Below are 18616 nucleotides of genomic sequence, written 5' to 3'. Positions count from 1 at the left end.
TAGAACAAAACAAGCTTCCTAGGAAAATTTAAAGGGAAAAAAGGGAACCAGCTTTCAGAAACACTTGGCATTTTCCACAGATTTTATTGGATTTCACATGGCAATACACAGCACTTATGTTGCCCTTTTCAAACACAAATGAAAACACCCTGACGGTATCAAGGGCGCACACACGAAAACTTCCTGACTTTATCACTTGCTCTCATATTCCCACCCCATAAAACAACCGAGGTTCAGATGATAGGCAGCTCCAAGGGGATGACCTGGCTGACAGCTGGCAAGTGCAGGAAAGGGTTGTTTGGAGCAGAATTCTGCTTACACTGGACTTAAATAAACCATCCCTGCGGTCACTGATAACACTGGACTGAAGAGACATTGGAGAGTATATTTGTGCCTAGTTCCACACACAGTATTGTGTCACTAGGCCCCTTTTTTCCCCCCTATGGATATCCAGTCCTGTTCACCAGCCAGCAATTTGGAGGCATTTTGCCTGGAAGCCTGTGCCACATTCTCCCAGTGCTTCCACAGGGTTTTATGCTCAACTTCCATGTAAATAATAACAATTTTGCAGAGCATTCACAGGAAGTGAGGCCTGAATCCACATCCCAACCATCTGCATGTTACACAGTGTGGTATTTCTGCCCAAACAAAACAGTTCAAACACCCCCAAGACTGCAGAGGAAGAAATAACAGCAAATTATTCGTGCACAGGAATCAGTCAGGAATGTTGACTAAAGCATCAGTTGTGATCTGTTTGTGGATAAAGGGTAAGCAGCAAAAAGTATTTTATGGAGACTTTATGGATTGTTTGCCTGGCTCCAGTTACCGAAAATGGCAGTGTACATTATGTACGATGCAACCTGTCCACATCAGATTTTTCATCTTGATACATCAATAATCAAAATTTTTCATCCTGGAACATCAATAATCACCTCCCCTGCACATCCTTCAAAGATCCAGGTCATCAGGTCACAAGAATATAATGCCAGAATATGTCTCTGATCTACCCCAGCATCTGGTGGGAGTTCCCTGGAAGCCCCAGAAAGAACCTTTCTTCCTTTCCCAGCTTTGTTTTATGAACAGCACAAACCTAATATTCCTTGCTCCACACCAGGAACAGTCTCACTTCCAGCACAGAGAGCAACAAAACGAGTGACAAACGCTTGGAAAAGCAACACACCACTGCAAGGAACATTTCCAGCTGGACTTTTTTTTGGACTTTTTTTTTTTTTCCCCTTTACAAAGCAAAGCAGCTTCATGCCATCGTGCCACAACACATGCAACGTTCAACACCATACAAACAACCACTGTAATAAAAAGTTACTTGGGTTTTCTTTTTGTTTGCTCACAATACCCAAAGTCTGACATGAGATTTCCACTGGCTAGTTCGGAACTTTAAAACCTGATTATCCTCAAAAGCAGCGGAGCTGTTCTTTAATGATGAGGAACATGTTTGATATTTGAATTTTGGAGGAAAAGTTCCACCTTAGGTTTAATAATATGAAATAATATATTTCCTATACATTTCTCTATATAACTTTATTATTTTGTTTTTTTGCAACTACACCATCTTCACGTTAGTTATAGCACAGAAACATCCCTTCCATATGCAGGGAGTAGTCTCAACTTCACTGGAATTTTTTAAGTCACAGAAGTGTTAACAACCTTGTTGAATGTTCTAACTACTGCTGCTGGGACCAAGAGAGAAGACATTTTAAAATGTGCAGTTTTCATACAGGTCACTGCTAGAAAAATGTGCTTTAGAATTGTTTCATCCCAAATGGAAGATCATTAGACTGTGCACTTAGTAAAAAGCAACGAAAGCAAACAGTTCCAAAGGTCAGCCTGCCTTTTCCAGTAACCAGCTGGTCTGCAAACTGGCATAATTTTTTTACAACCTTCTCCCCTTTCCCCACACACCTTCAACTTTCCATCACTCTATCTCACAACAAAATTTAAATTTTTGCTTTTATATGTACTTCATATACTTCTTTTTTCTTTTTCTTTTTTTTTATAAAACAGTATAAAAATAGGAGCAACAGTCAAGAGCTACTGGGCAGCTTATGCAGGGCACAGATGACTAAAATCCTACACTGGATACTGTAGGAAGGGCAGAACCGGTATCTGTGCCAAACAAAAGCACTTGAAAAGGAGCAGTAACTTCTATTTTTCAGCTGAGAGCCTAGAGAAAGCTGATGCACGATATCTACAGACTCAGTATTTTACCTAACACCTTCTGTTACTTTCAAACAGTATAAAGGATTATCTGAGACCATGAATAAGCAAAAAAGAGCACTATCATACCACATAAATTTAAATGCAACACTCTGAAACATATCACCAGTTTGTACATTAAATAGAGTTAAAATGATTACCATTCACCAGTGTCTGGGTGGCTTTTATGGCAACTTTAGAGTAGGCACCTTTTTTTTTTTAAAATCTCCTTTTCTCTTTAAAATTCTCCACCCCACAATGTTCCTTCGAACAAACAGAAGCAAGAGCAATTGTAATGTATATTATCTGCTGCCCATCACATCAAATGATGATGCTCCTGCATACAGGAAAGCGAACCTTTGCCGGTGCCTGGTGGTTACCATCAAACATTGGAGTCCTCATCTGTTACACTGGTGCTGGGAGAGCGGGTCGCAAAGTCTTTAAACATTTCATCTTCTTTCAACATGTGCTGGAAAGGAAACGAGGGAACAGTGAAGGTTGACCCTATTTATGTCTGCCAAGGGGTTTATATCTATCTTAGAGAAACAGATCTTACTCCACAGACCCCTAGATACCACTTTTAAGCCTTACTGTCAAGTTGTTGATGCCTTCAGAAAACGCTCCTATTTGCCTCACCGTCCCTTCTGAATCTTCCATCTATAAAAAACAGAGAATGAACAATGAATCAATAATAAATTAGCTGCGTCATAGTCATAGAATGGTTTGCATTGGACAGGACCTTAAAGACCATCCAGTTCCAACCCCCTGCCACAGGCAGGGACACCTTCCACTATCCCAGGTTGCTCAGACCCCATCCAAGCTGGCCTTGAACAATTTCAGGGATGGGGCAGCTTCTCTGGGCAACCTGTGCCAGGGCCTTTCCACCCTCACAATAAAGAATTTCTCCCTAATATCCAATCTAAACCTCCTCTCTTTCAGTTTGAAGCCATTCCCCCTTGTCCTGCCACGACAGGGACTCCAAACTGCCAGAACTGGCTTACCTGCTCCAGCCTGTCCAAATCATCATCATCATATACTCGGATATCCAAGCCAGGCTTAAAGCCCTTCTTCGATCCACTCCCAGATGCCTGCCCCAGCTCCATGGGACACACATACTCTTCCCCATCATCTTGCTTCTTCTTTCTCAGGCTCCCAAAATTGCTGAAGGTAAGTTTCTTTGGCTTAAAAGTGAAGAGAAATTTGACACGAAGTTAGAGAATCAGCTAATAATTAACAGATCTCCTACTCTTGCACTGATGTTTCAATGATGAAGGGCCAAAACCCCACTTGTCTCCTAAACAGATCTTCCAAACAGCTGTAATTCATGGCAGAAAGGACAATGTGTGTTCTCTTATTGTACCACTGTTAAGAAAACACCATTTAAAGGATCTAAAATGAGGTCAAAATTCCACTACATTAGACCATGAGCCTATAAACAGTAGGAGACAACCTCCCTCCAAACACCTTACAGGACAGACAGAAGGACAACACGAGTGCTACCTCTCATCTGTGCACAGGAGAGGCTGAGGTGTGGTGTGTTCATGGCAGAAACAAGTGTCAAACCCAAATCTGCCAGGTCCTTCTCTCACCCTTCTTTCCTTAGGAACCAGGCCCTTTTCTCAGACCTTACTGAAGTGCCCTCCAAAACCAGCACACTGGAAATCCTGGAACCTCACACATGGCCCAGAACAAGTGACCAACCTTTACTTTGGCAGTTGCTGTCAAGAGGACATAGTCTGGGGACTCCATGGCCTCTCGTTTCTGCTGCTGGGCCTCCTGCCCGATGAGGAGGTTGAAATGAGTCGCCAAGTGCCGCCTCAGCAGCGTCTTGTTAGGGGGGATGTTCAGCAGCTGTGCCATGGTTTCTACATTGAAACGAGGCTCCAAAACCTATGAATCAAACCACAGAATTGAGCTGAAGACAGCAACTATCTGATGAAGTCTCAAGGACATCAGCTTGGTCATTCCCTACTTTGGGAGTTTTTGTATTTTAGAGAAAGTGTACAATGAAGAGAGAGAAAAGAGAGTTAACTAGAGAAAGGATTCCCAAAATGCTACCTCCAGGCTTTCCTTCACAAATAGAAACAAACTAGCAGAAACGAACAGATAAATTCACCCTTAACTGAAGTAATGTGTGAAGCTGCCACAGAATGTTTGCCCGCCATCCTCTTTAACTCTGGACAAGGTAGCGAGAGGAATCATGGAAAACAGACAAAATGTTTGGAGCAGGGTATTAACTCTTAATCACCATAACAAACTTCTGTAATTATAAATCTCTTGTCTGGAGTATCTGATGCCAGAGCAATTAAAAACAATCCTGGTGTGACACTGAAATCTCAAATTTTACAGAAGTAACAAGCTTCCCTCCTAAAAGAAAACCATATCCAGGTCTGGGAAGGCAGACAGTGGCTGTTTACCACCAGTGTGCAGGATCAGAGGACAGGAGGTGGAGAATGCCACACCAGAATTAAATTGTGAGGGGAATACAGATTACCAAACTACAGTAATTGTGCCACAGACATTCACATCCTTTAAACCATAGAGGAATAAATGTTGCTACTTATGAAGTAGAACAAGAAGACGAGACGTGTGCAGTGAACGCAGTGTCAGAACTTTTGGTGATTCGCAACCACTTTTTCTTTTTAAAATAATAAGGAACAAGCCATCCCAAAAGCTTACCATGAGTCCTCCGTGCACACCACTGCCCCGCAGGTTGGGTGCGTACTCTGCCAGATCCACGGAGCGCAACCACTCCATCACACGGTGGTTGGTCCACTGGGTGACCTCGGAAGGGGTGACATTGCTCTGTGTACAGGAGGAATGGGCAGGTTAGGAGACATCCCAACTCAGCTTTTTAGATTGCCACCTTGCAGCAATTCCAAGGTGGGGATGGGGACGTTTTAAGCTTCAGCAACTGGTTCCACGAGCTGCTGTGCTGTTCTGGCAGATACACATTGTGAATCTAAATCCAAGAGTCTGGGTTGTTTCATCATCCATTGCCCTATCCAGCCTTTGCTGCTTCCAAAACAAACTGATAGCAGTCTCCCATCTGGTAACAGGGCCAAGCTCCTCCTACACAGAAAATTTTGACACTGCCATCAATTTGCCAAAGTTACACAAGACTCATGGCAGCAGTGCACTGAGTTCAAGATGATTTATGTTCCAGACAGCACATCAGCTACTGGGCCAAAATAGCCCAGCTGTTGGCTTGGAAGAGAAACAGGAGACTTGGCAAGGGGGACATGAGTCTGGGGTCAGGGCAGGTGGAGGAAAGAAAGTGATGTCAGAGCATGAGGCTGGAAAGGCAACATGAGAAAAAGGGAACTGAAAATGAAACAGAATGAAATAGGAAGGAGGAGAAAGCAGAGCAGGAACAATCAGAAACATAGGGATAAAATCCTAAAGGATTTCCCTCCACAGTTTCAGGGTAAAGCAGTACCTCATCCGATGGCCTCCTGCGCAGGCAGTTGGGCTCAAAGTTGTTTATTCTCAACACCTGGATGGCTCTTTTGATGCTGAGGTGGTGGAGGACACTGACAACCTTCAAGGACAGCAGGTCATCCTGTCAAAGAGGAAGGAGGAGTTAATAAACATAAATGTGCTTATTCATGGAACCAGCATCTGACTGGAGGAGACTAGCTGAAAAGGGCACATCTGGCACATCAGAGGTAAAATTTTAATATGTGAGACAGGTGATTAGCAGCAAACCATCTGCTCCCCGTGTTGCACCGTATGACCTCCTGGGTGATGCTCTTCACACGGGGCACAGGGCTTAGTACAGGAAACCTGGAGCAACAAGGAGGGGACAGGGTAAGATGACACATCCTCAGGGACTGCATTAGAGCCAGGATAGCTTTCCAGCTACTGTTATTAATTTTGAGGCAGGGTAACTTTATAAGATCTTAACAAGTATTAGTTTCATAATTTGCATATTTAGGTGGTTGTTTACAGTGAATCTGTTGTCATAGTTTGATGGTTAAACTCTGTCTAAAAATATCCACAATTAAAGGGCAGTGATAGGAAGAATATCCATTTAAAAAACAAAGCTCCTGCGACATGTCCTTCCTCTGTCCACTTTTTCTCCTTTTTCAATACAAAAAAGACTCCTGAATAATACTAATTCCGTTACGTTATACAGCCCATGCTGTATCTTATCTGCAGTCAATCCTCACTCACTTAACACTGGTAGTAAAGTCTTCCAGCACAAGATCAAGCTCAATGGAGCCTGTGGGCATCACATTTCCAAGAATTAAGCAGAAGAAACAATTTACCTCCTACTTTTATATTAATGTCTGAACTCAAAAAACTAAAGGAAATAAGCACTAAATCCCATCATTAAAGCAGTGAGTATTTAACATTTGACTGAAATGGTCTGAGTGGGGAGCAGAATCTCACTTTGAAATGCAAAAGCTATTAAGTGTAGCCTGTTTTCAAACAAGTTGGCTCTTCAAACTGCAATTTTCTTCAAAGGAAATTGCTTGGGTTTTCTTCACCTAAGCATCCACATGAATAAGTAAGCAGATAGAATGCTTGCTCACTGAAGAAAAAAAATTCCACCTACTTCTATTAATTAATAACAATATGAACAGTAACCACAGCATCTGCACACTTTTGTGTGCAAACCCTGCCTGAGCACAACTGTTAAGAGCAAAATTGCCCATTTCTCATGCATAAATCTGAGTTCTTGCTTAGAAAGTTTGCTCTTCCACCTGAAGACTGTGTGAAGACAGTATGTCTAAAGTTGGAAAGAATACAGGAGATACTTGCAGGTGAGTAGTAGTAACTGTTTTCTATAGGTTACAGCTATTAGCATTAGCTTAACACAGGACTCCCACTACAGTTTGAAGGGGCCCTTTAAACACTGCAATGAAGCACATGGACAAATAGGGAATTCTGGCATACCCTCTGACCTCCCTCAGCCTCCTCCCAGCCATCACCCAGAAAGTTGGAAGTCCTGATTAATGAACCATTCACCTGGTCTTCAGTGGGGACAAACTAAGAACATGGAAAGGATGTCAGGGAAAAAAAAGAAGCCATTTACTCACCACACTCATGTAATGGAGCATTCGGCCGTCCATCTTCCCTTCATCAAACTGGGTCTTGTACTGGGGGAGGCCAATGTCATCAAGCCACCCTGAGGCAGAGACAAACACTGCTGTCAGTGTGGGAGCCAAGTTACCTGCACCAGTTGGTGTTTCTCACCTTCTGAGCCCCAAATTAGCCATGATTAGGAACCCCCATCTAAAGACATTGCTTCAGCGTGGAATAAAATCTTACTGGTAACCCAGTGGTAATCCAGTTTGCCATGGTTGTTTTCCTCTTCAGATCCCAGTGCCTGCAGAGCAAGCTGGAGCTTCTTCCGATGCAATGGGTGCTTTATCCCAAGCTCCTGTGAGAGGAAGGAAAGCAGCAAATCTAGAGACAATACTGTATTATTTCTCCTTCTGCTGAATTCCAAAGGGTTCCAGAGAGTCACACTGTACACAGCACTTGCTGTTGACCTGGCAGGTGTGTTTTTTATTTGATTAATATCAGCATCATTTTAGCACATGTTCAGCACTAGGGAAAGGCCTGGTGGTGTGGTGGGTTAATTAATCATAAATTAATTTCAAGAAGTGATGGATTCCAAATTGTATGAAAATGTCAGCCACAGTATTCTGATAACAGGTTAAAAAAAATCCCACAATATAACCCATGCTGGCATTCAGAAAACTACTTTCCCATTTAGGCAGGTAAGGTTAAAGGAATTATTTAGTTAAGAGCAAATGAAGGTCCCAGGCACTACTGAAATTCATTAATGCTTCCAAAGGCATAACACCTTTCCCAGTTTAGCTGCAAGTGCAGACATTCCAGGATCTCTTTAATCCCATACACACTTTCACTAGTGCTTGCTGGTTAATGTTACCTCTGATAACACTATTACAACTCATTATGTTCACATCACACTTTTCTTATTCCAGTTGTAGTGTAACTACCTAACTGAGTAAACAGGCTTACTATTTCATGAGGAGAGTGATTTTTTAAGAGGTGGAAATTCAAACTGTAGTGAATACTGTGGATTAGAAGTATAAAATGAATCGACCTTTTTATTTTGTTCCTCATTTTAGAAAAAAAGACAAAGAATTCTGTAACAATTAGAGACATCAACTGATCAACCTGTGTGTAACAAATCCTCATTCTCTTTGTATAAAATGGGCAGAAATTCAATCAGAACAAACCATAAACTTTTTACACCCTTCTTACACAGGCATAAAACAACTGTACCATGAATCAGGGCTACAAATCCATATGATAATGAGGCACTCTCACATACCTGTTTTTAGAAACTGGCATAGTCAATTGATACATCCACGCTTCATGAAGTTAAATAACATATTTGTAATTATTACCTTCCTTCCAGAGCATTAAATTTCTACAAAACTTCAACCAGAAAGAAATGGATTTGGCATCACTGCACATGACAGTTATTTTGAAAACTCACCTTGTTTACATTTTTTACTAGGTGCACCTGATTTACATGCAGAGAAACAGCAATTTTTTTGTACCTTTAACTGAAAGGATTGCTTCTATTATTTCTCACCTTTTCCAGATCCTGCTGAGAAGCTTGCAGGAGTGTTTGCCCAGACAGTATCCACTGCCTGCCATTATTTATGTAGGAGCCAAGCCCTTGGTCCTGGAGCCAGTTGCAAACCTGCTCTTTTGTCCACTTTGCGAACGGCATGTCCAGCTCACTGTGGAAGATTCACCAAAAAAAAGACTAATAAATCCTGTGCCTCAAATCTCGAAGAAAGCCAAAATCTAAGTCTAATTCATATTTTGTGGGAGCTAGGACAATCTCTGGGGGGGGAACATGCATCGTGGCAGGCTTGTGATGTGTTTCCTTCGGAATCATCAGCACCATGAAGTGCTAATTGCTGCTGATCTGCTGCTACTATCACAATAAATACTACCAAAACCAACCGCCTCTGCTGCTTAGCATGGCTAAAACCCCAAAGAGAGACCATAATGCTTCACTTTAGCCTTTAATCCCTGGAAGTGCAGCAGGAAAGGTACTGGAGGAGTATCTGTCACTGCCACGTGAGGGCTCACGTCCTGGTTCAATGAAAACAGACAAACAATTCTGTAACAATTAAAGGCAAAGAGGCTGATCAACTTGTGTGTAGCAAATGCTCCTCCCTCTGTGTAAAATGGAAAATATAATCAGAACAAAGAAGCTGCACTCCTGCAGCTCAGCAGAACGACCCCACCACCCACCCAGCCTCAAACCCCACAAAGATCACCTCTCAAAGGAGAGCCAGGAGAGGGAATGTTTGGCACTGAGCTTCTCCTTTGAGCTGGGAAATCAAGCCCCAGCACACTTGGCACCACTTGTCTTACTTGTGGGACTGCCCCAGGTCTCGAGACCAGCCCAGCCGTGGCCCCGCCGTCGCTCTCGTCCCTCCTCGTTTGAACTCAGTCTCGGACATGTCGTCTGGGTTGAAGGTAGTAGACTGACTTCTCCTAAGCCTGGTTTAAAGGAGGTAAGCATGTTCACATTTGGCTAAGGACAAGGCAACTGCAATCAATGTAGGCAAGATCTCCTATAGGGCTTGTATCTCTTCTTCCACCTGCCCTTGACCTGCTGTTACTTCTCTAAAATGCTACACAGGCTCCTGCTCTTGGGACAGTAAATCATGGAGCCACATGTTGAAGGGAAGATGTGTTCCCAGCAAACCCCAGCTCTGGAGAATGGTCATCTCTCGTCTTTTACTTACTTTCCAAATAACTTTTTGATCCCCCTGGCCTTTTTCCTGGAATCTGGAGAAGGTGGTGTCATCTGTAGACCATCTGCTTCCTTTGGGTGGGGGGGCAAGCCAGCCAGATCCAAGTGATCTGCAGATCCCTTCTCCGTCTCAGCTGTCAGAAAACAACATCTCTGTCAAGACCCACTTGTGCAGGACTGTACAGACACACTCCTGAACTTGGGAATGACTCCTGCTAAAATTATTGAGAGCCACCATATTAAGAAAATGGGGCAAAGAGGGATGGGAAAATTTAGGAGAAACAACATGTATCCTCCTTCGTGGGCCTGGCTGGTAACGTTCCAAGGCAATGCTCTGCACCAGGTGGGCAAAAAATACCTCCTTAATCAATCAGTCAATTAAATCCCAAGTTTACTCTTCCTCAGGGAGTGCTCCTACAGTCCTTTCACAGACAGAGCCAAGGCACATGGATGCCCAGAAACAATTCAGTGCCATGGCAGGGAACCAAACCAGGATTCTCCACAGCACAGAAAACCAAATAATTTCCCTGCAGACATCTTTCCCAATAACCTGCAGTATTTCATTCCCATGGCAAAGAAATTCCAGCAATAAAACTCCTGCTCTTGGGGAAAGGCCCTTTTCCCCTCACTTCTGCAAACTGTGGAATATTTTGTTCCTCTGCAGAGGAACATCAGGGAGTTTAGGCTCTGTCTGAACCAGATCTTCTGAGTGATGCACAAAGCACCTCTGATTAGAGACCCCACACATTATCACCCACTATAAAACCATTAAATCTTTGATCTGTGGCTGCTTTCTACAACAACAAACCTGAGGGCTCCTGTCCCCAAAGGGAAAGTCGTCACAAAAGCTAAACTAACAGAGAAAAAAACAATTTTAAGAGCATTTAAAAAGAAAACTAAAAGAACTGCAATATCTACTAGGCTACACAAGCAGAGGTGTGCCAGCAAGTGCCAGACAGCTGAATAAAACTACCATGAGGAGTTTATGGCAGTGACTTGCTGGGGAACAGTGACAGCACGAGCTTGTTCAGATGAAGCAGCTGTGGCAAGGCAGTCTGCAGCAGGCTGACAGTCAGGCCTGTAATCACTTCTACCATCTTTTAACATGGTTGTGTAATTAAATGACCATCAGTGGTTTTTGAAATGGACTCTCAGACTTCCAGAAGGGAAGCAAACAATGAATCAAGGCAGAGCACGACCAGCAAAAACATTTAGGCTCTGCCAGTGGGTCCTTCTGCTGGGCAAAGTTTAGATGATTCAGCCAGAATACATTTGAACATGTCCCATTTTCCACCGATGCTTCAGATGTCAAACCTTGCAGTGAAGCAACAAGGTCAAATAAAGATTCTTTCCAGGCACTTCAGTTTGACCACTATGGAACACAAGGATCCTGCCAGTGGGAGACAGCACTAACATGGAATCAGGCTGTGGCATTCGTGGTTTTTGCTTTACTTGTGTAAGATGAAGTGCTAGTTTAGGAAAAAAACACATTTAAACAGCATTCTAGAGAGAGAATACCAGGACAAGGTCAGGTGCATTAGTAGCAGAGATTTGCGGGTATTGCAATGTTTGCTCCTCATTCCTGGCTCCCTCTGCTGCACTGACACTATATCTTGGAACAGCTGACACATAAGGGGTCACACGTGGGAAACTGAAGGGCTCAGATCACTTGGTCCCTTTGTCAGTGAGGGACACCCTGCGTGGCTGCACCACCACCCCAACCAACACAGCTCTGCTGGCTAAGGCAGGGCCCTGCAGGGCTCACCACCCAGAACCACTCAGGGAAGGCTCACATTACAAGACTGGTTTTTACTCATTCTGTGAATGGCTCCTTCACCATCTGACCCAATTATTTCTCGCTTTTTATTATATAATAAATATAACTACACCTTAGAGGAGGAACTACTCACCCTTCCCCCTGGAATTCCCCTAAACGAATGCCTGGGAAATATCACAGAATGATAGAATATGCTGAGTTGGAAGGGACCCACAAGGATCATTAAGTCCAACTCCTGGCCTTGCAAAGATCAGCCCCAACAATCCCACCCTGTGCCTGAGAGCGTCGTCCAAACACTCCTTGAGCTCTGTCAGCCTTGGTGCTGTGCCCACTGCCCTGGCAAGTCTGTTCAGTGCCCAGTCACCCCCTGGGGGAAGAACCATTTCCTGATATCCAACCTGAACCTCCCCTGACACAGCTTCAGGCCATTCCCACATTCCCTACTTCCTCATTCTTTAAACTCTTCCAGTGGGTCCAGGACAGATGGGAGCAACCAAGGTGCCTCTGGCATTTAAACACCACTGATTCTCAGCTGCTCCCTGGGTCTGTGGGTAACTTTGGGCTCAAAGTCATGGCAAATTAACCCGCAATCTCTCTCATTAGTAGCAGCCACTGAGAAATGGCACAGCTGACTTTTAGCAGAGGGCAGATGTTACACGAAAACTCCTTTTAGTGATGGGAAGAAGTCTGAGTGCAGAGCTCTTGTGTGTAGTTGGTGTTTGAGGAGTGTGTGGCCATAACCAGCCATTAGCAGCAGCCACAGCCCAGGGCTGGTAGAGGCAAGACATGCAGGATTACTGTACCTAAGGTAGGTGCACTTGCACTTCGACTGCGATCTTCAGAGATCCAAACAAGGCACACACAACAGGAGGGAACACGCAAAGGGACAAGGGAAAACACAGTTCAGAACAAGTCAACAAAATACGAGACAAAGGGAGGGAGGTACATGAGACACAGGCGCCACATGAATGCCAAATTCACTGCTAATTCACCAATCCACTGCTAATCCCCTTGCACAGAAAGGAAATGGAGCAGAGCTCTGTGCAGTCACTTCGGTGCAGTGAGGTCACCTGCTTCAGGACACACTCAGGGCTGAGTGTGACTCCTGTGCAGTGGCAAATATCTGGACAGCAGCTGATGGAGGCACTGAGACCTGGATAACATAAATAACTTACGCAAATTCACAGGGCCCTGATTTACATGACCCATCTTCCAATCCTTTACGACAGCCGCAAGCGCTCCACTTTGTTAGACACATTGATTCCAGGATGAAACAGGTGATCTCACAAAAGCACACATTAAATAAACCAAAGCAAAGAGTCTAACCCTCAGAACAGACTGGGAGCTAGCAAGTTCCCAGGCTGTGTGTCACAGGAAAATACGGGCAATGTGTGATCAATGTGTGGATATGTTACTTGCTTTGAACAAAAGTCTGAAATTGTCTTGGGATAAGTAAGAACAGGAGACACTTCTGCTCAACAAAGCAGAAGCTATCCCCTTTCAGGTTTCTGAAAGAGAGAGCTAAATCCTAAACTTTAGGTGACTGGCAGTAGATTGAATGCCAAGACTCATGGATGCTTTCATCACAACAGTGGAAGGACTGCTACATCATGGCTGGGCTTCGCGAACGAAGATTTCGAAAGGGCTCTACCCACGTTTGTTACAAGCGCGTTGGTGGCTAAAAAGGCCAATACAAGATAGACAAGTCCGGTTGCAAAAGGCACAGCAGAAAGACTCCTTAAGAGATATATTCTGCAAGGCACAATTCTTTCTGCATTGTCTTTTCTTCTCAAGAGTGATCCTGCGTGCATTCTCAAAAGCATCAGCAGTGTTAAAGGAAGGACTGCTACAGCAGAGCAGTAAATGTAAGGAGGATTTCAGGTGATGGCAACAACAACTTCTGCATTAAGCAGAACATTTTATTTCTTTGTCATATGCAAATGTCACCAAATAACGACACCAAAACAACTCTCCTCCATTATACCTCAAAAATCTACCTAAGCTTGAATGACTTGCCAATCCTGTTCCTGTTGTCACCATCCCTTTTGCAAAGCTGTTTAAATACAAAAAAAATAAAGGGGAAGACTAAGTGTTGCTGCTCCATTTCTGCACATATGAAATATCTTATGAAAGATAAACTGAGGATGGAGCTAGGGGAGAAAAAAGCCCATAAATCCCCTGTGTGAACTACTGGCAGACAGCCAGTATTTCAAAACAGCAGCAACCCCCTGCAAGGTCCCAGGGGAAACATCACAGCAGAAGTTGAACCAGATCAAGCACTTCATCACATCAGTGCTTTTTTTTCTTGTTGTTTGATACTTCCTAAACATCCTACTGAGAAAAATGCCACAAAGTCACAGTGAGACTAAGGCTGGCCTTCCTGCTTTTTAAGAAAGCTACAAGTGTTGTTAAGGCCCTTCAAAATGCACAGGGTCTGCATGCAGATGCATGGTACCTACCCAGATTGGGGGCACTTGCAGTCCTCTTGTTGTTCTTTATCTTGAAAAAGCCTCGGCCGAAGGAGGATCTGGCCTTGCGGGTACCAAAACTGTCCTCGTCTGCCGTGCCACCATGAGAGGGAGACTTCGGGGGCAGGGTTGCAAAACTATGACCTTCCACAGGAGGTTTAACCTGCTTAAGTTAGGGAAATAAAGATTTAATATAAGGGAATTGCAAAAGGCCTTTTGAGAGGGACTGCACAGTGACCGCTGACAGAGAACCTGGGAAGTCCCTCTCATGTGTTACTACAAGAAAAAAATGTAAAATCCGCAAAGAAAAACATAAACGAGATCTTCATTTGAATACGTCGTCCTGGTTTCAGCTGGGATAGAGCTCATTTTTTCCTAGTAGCTGTGTTTTGGATTCAAGATGAAAACAGTGTTGGTAACACATGGATGTTTTGGTTGTTGCTGAGCAGGGGTTATCCTGAGTCAAGGAATTTTCAGTTTTCCAGGCTCTGCCAGTGAGGAAATGCACAGGAAACTGTGAGGGAGCATGGCCAAAGGGATATCCATGGCCAAGCTGGCCAAAGGGACATTCCATGCCATGGAACACCATGCCCAGTATATAAATTGGGGGAGTTACTTGGAAGGGGAGCCCATCGTAGCTCAGGAGATGAACAACAGCATTGTGCATCATTTGTCTCTCTCTCTCTTTCTCTCCCTTTTATTACTGTTATTATTATATTACTTTACTTTGTTTCAATTATTAAACTGTTCTTAACCCATGAATTTTCCTTTTTTTCTCCTGATTCTCCTCCCCATCCCACCAGGGCAGAGAGGGCAGGGAGAGGGAAGTGAGGAGCAGCTGCCTGGTACTTTGTTTTCAGTTGGAGTTTAACCATGACACACGTTCAGGACCCAGGATTACTATCACTACCTGCTAAGAGTAAGCTGTCTTCTTTAAGATGTTCCTCACTTTCTGCAAGCTTGGCTCAAAGGTATAGAAAAGGTAAAATACAGTCCTGGAAGGCTTTGAACTTTTCCAGCTCTCCAGGATTTCTGCCTCCCCCTTTGGGAGCTGCAGGGGCAATGGGAAGCAGAGAGGCAAGACACTTGTGGTATATCAGTTCTCTGCCAAGTGTCAGAGCTCTTTCCATCACTGCTCTGCAATTGCTGAATTAATGGATGAATTGATGATGTCTCCTGCCAAAACTGAGAGGAAATTATGTATCAAGCATGGAGAATAAATGCCAGGAGAGACAGCAGACACTCCAGTTAACCAATTTAAAGCAGTAGTTTAACTTTGCTGGCTGTTTCAGTTGCTTTAAAAAAGAAGAAGGAAGAAAACCCATTCACAATCCAAATACAATCCTTTGGCTTTTGCTGAATCAATGCAGCATTCACCCCACAAGTGGTATCTGAGGTCTGTCATCCTTGCTCAGGTCTTCCTATAGGTAACAAATGCAGGCTGTGGCCATAAGGGGTAACTGTTCTGCAATGACAGTCTTTTCAAAAACATAGTTTCCTACTCACAGAAACAATTGGGAAATCCAAAGGGTTTTAAAGATACACTAATCAAAGGTAATTACAGAGTTAGTAAAATACTTAATGGTTAGCTTTGCTAATTATCTAGTGGTAGAATATGTGGGGAAAACATTAGCTTGGAGGGCAACCTTAAGCTCAAACAGACTGGAAGATAATCCTATGTGTGAGGAGGCAAGGGTGAGACATTAAGCACTGACACTGAGGTGATGATGACACTCAGAGACTCCACACTATCTTTTCTGCAGCATATTCCCCCTCTGGAACTGTGTGTGGTCATTTCACATCATGGAATCTTTCACCACCCACTCACTGCCCCTGTTCCTCCATGTAAAGACACACACACTCGTTACCTCTGTTGGCTTCTGGGCGGGGTCTCTGTCCTGTTTGGGAAAGATTAAGACAGACATTTAAAATGCCATGGTTTACAGCCAGCATTCAATTCATTATGAGTTAAATTCTGAAATGAAATACCCTTCCCTGCACATTTTTTCCCCCAAAATAAATCTCTTCGGAGCTGTATTTCACACAGATTAATCCTTGCTTTCTTTGAGGTCAGTGAGCTGACATGGAAGTTGCTTTGGTTTCTTTATGAAGGATTAGCTGTGCACATAATTAGGGATATGCAGAATGTTAAGTCTGAGAGGACCCAAAGAGGAATCAGACAGGGTAGAAACATCCACATCCTCTACTCCTTGGCTGTTCAAGCAAAGAACCAAAAACCTCCAACCCATAAACTCCAGCTCTCATCATAAAATCCTGGTTATATTTGCATTCCTGTCAACACCCCTCCTATGCTGTCAGACACAGGAGGTGTCAGGGAATTCAGGAGCTTCTCTCTCTAGGAGTCCAGGCTGTCACAAAAGAGCACATGAATCACCCTGATTTGATGGCACTGCTGGAGGTTTGCTGCTTTTGGTCACTTAGAGAAACCTAAACTGAAGCTATTGCTAGACATATAATGGTTCAATATTTTTGTTCCTGACCACCTGAAACATAGTCAGCCCAGACTGGATTTTATAATGCATTAATTACATGGTCTTCAAAAAAGTAGGAAGGGGTAGTGGGACTTATTTTCTTCTGGAAGATGTCACATGTATGTGACCATTGCTAACACATGATGAGCTCTGCTCTGACTCAGGATTTCCCAGAAGGTGGCAACAGAGCATCCATGGGGTCACTGCCACAACAGAGATGTCACTCCTATTCCTAAGGGGATGGGAGGGAGGAGGCCAAACCTACCACTTCGGATGGCTCTTTCCTCAAACTGCTCAGACTGCTGGACTTCTGCAGCGAGGAAGTTCTGGGACAATGACATAAAAACAAAGCTAAGTTATTGAAATTAAATTTGCTAAGATTGAGACACAGGAACCAGCTTTAAAGAAAGCACTGTAAACATGCTGAGATACACTAAAACCAATGATGCTTTGAAATAAGACAATCAATGCAGTAATCAAAGACCACAAAATTTAATTACACCATAATTACTGCTGCTGATGCTTCAGTGACACAATGCCCACCTTTGGATTTTGTTGGCTTCTTATTTAACATCATATTTTCAGAAGCACAAGCAGAAGTTACACAGGCAAAGGAATTGATACAAACAAAAGCTATGAAAAACAGTATTTTTAGCAACTGCCTTTTGACTAATTTAATCCTTAGAGAAGCCAAGTATAAGTGGTTTAGTATTTTAACTTCGGTTCTATTTTCCATTTAGGACCAGATATCCCACAATTTCTGGTGGGATTTACAGTCTAGAACGCTCAAGTCTGGTTGAAAAGAAAATTACCATTAAAGTTTTTCTCATAACCACATATAAATTCGGAGAAACACTGAATTTTATAAAGTTACCTATATTTACACCAACATAAGGGGAGCAGAATTGGGCTTTTATTTTCTCATTCTAATCCACTCATCACCCTTCCCCCACTATCAAAAGAAAAAAGCAAATCAAATGTGTGTGTACTGTGGAAAACTATAAATTTCAGAGTATACTGACAGTCTACCACTAATGTAACAGAAAGTAACTGTGCACAGACAAAGCACTGGAAAGTAATGATCAAGAAAGGTCAGGACATGAGCAGAAACCCGCCATCACTAAATCCCATCTTTGCTGGAATTAGCTGACGTGTTTACATGTGTGTGTAAAATATGGGGGGGTGTTGGGGTTTTCAAGTTGACAATCATATATAAATATGTCTCCTAAACAGTTTTGATTATGGTACTTACACTGGACTATCACACAGATGAGTTTCTGGGGAGGAACCTGCTGATCTTCCTTCACTGTAAAAACAAAGAAGATACAGAAAAAATATTTTGCTGGACAGAAATCCCATCATTTCAGACTGCTTTAATTGTGCTTTCACTTCAGCTCTTATGATACTAACACATGGCAAATATTCCCCTCAGGGTGGCAAGTCTTGTGAAAGATAAAGGACAAAGGTGAGCTCAAGATAAAGATAAGCTGCATGAGGCACAGCAGAAACCAAGCCAAACTGGTCTTTTGGACAGGATGCTTTCCTTGACTGGAATGGAAAAATCCCACATCAACTTGGGCTTGCACTGATTTTTCACACTAAGATTGATGATTGTTTAAAGTCAATAAGATTTTCCTGCCTCTGGGTTCTTAATATTTGATACTCCTTTATATAAAGCCAGGGATTTGGAGCCAGTAGAAAAACACAAGCACAGCCCTTGTGTAGGTGTGAGTCTGGGGTGCTTTTCCATCTCCTCTCAGGGCAAGGAGGGTGCAGGATTAGAAATGCTAGTGGAAGGTGAAGGCCACTCCTTGCTTACCGAGAAGGATTTAACCATTGCACTTCATGAACATTAGCTTAGTTTGCTACAGCTACTCAGATGAATGCCAGCCTTGTTTAACTG

General features: G+C 43.2%; 1 protein-coding gene and 1 long non-coding RNA gene across 23 annotated transcripts in view; both read right to left on the bottom strand.

Moving 5' to 3' along the window:
• Positions 1-18616, bottom strand: part of LOC135414008 (uncharacterized) — a 220626-nt gene that overhangs the window by 129643 nt on the left and 72367 nt on the right. The window lies entirely within an intron of this gene.
• Positions 65-18616, bottom strand: part of PPFIBP1 (PPFIA binding protein 1) — a 93776-nt gene continuing 75224 nt past the window's right edge. For 13 of the 22 annotated variants that reach the window (XM_064654201.1, XM_064654198.1, XM_064654199.1 and 10 more), the window contains 16 exons: positions 17966-18019; positions 16979-17039; positions 16090-16119; positions 14213-14387; positions 12557-12589; positions 9969-10110; positions 9592-9720; positions 8795-8945; positions 7492-7603; positions 7260-7348; positions 5654-5776; positions 4894-5019; positions 3916-4104; positions 3216-3395; positions 2806-2871; positions 65-2683 (listed from right to left, as the gene is read on the bottom strand). In XM_064654201.1, the coding sequence (XP_064510271.1) occupies positions 2597-2683; positions 2806-2871; positions 3216-3395; positions 3916-4104; positions 4894-5019; positions 5654-5776; positions 7260-7348; positions 7492-7603; positions 8795-8945; positions 9592-9720; positions 9969-10110; positions 12557-12589; positions 14213-14387; positions 16090-16119; positions 16979-17039; positions 17966-18019 (1747 nt within the window). In that variant the 3' untranslated portion in view covers positions 65-2596. The remainder of the gene's footprint in view (positions 2684-2805; positions 2872-3215; positions 3396-3915; positions 4105-4893; positions 5020-5653; positions 5777-7259; positions 7349-7491; positions 7604-8794; positions 8946-9591; positions 9721-9968; positions 10111-12556; positions 12590-14212; positions 14388-16089; positions 16120-16978; positions 17040-17965; positions 18020-18616) is intronic. The other 9 variants (XM_064654214.1, XM_064654207.1, XM_064654218.1 and 6 more) reach the window with 3 other exon arrangements.

The sequence above is a fragment of the Pseudopipra pipra genome, chromosome 5, assembly GCF_036250125.1.
Source record: "Pseudopipra pipra isolate bDixPip1 chromosome 5, bDixPip1.hap1, whole genome shotgun sequence".
Classification (NCBI taxonomy): domain Eukaryota; kingdom Metazoa; phylum Chordata; class Aves; order Passeriformes; family Pipridae; genus Pseudopipra; species Pseudopipra pipra.
This window is presented reverse-complemented; position numbering and strand designations above follow the sequence as displayed.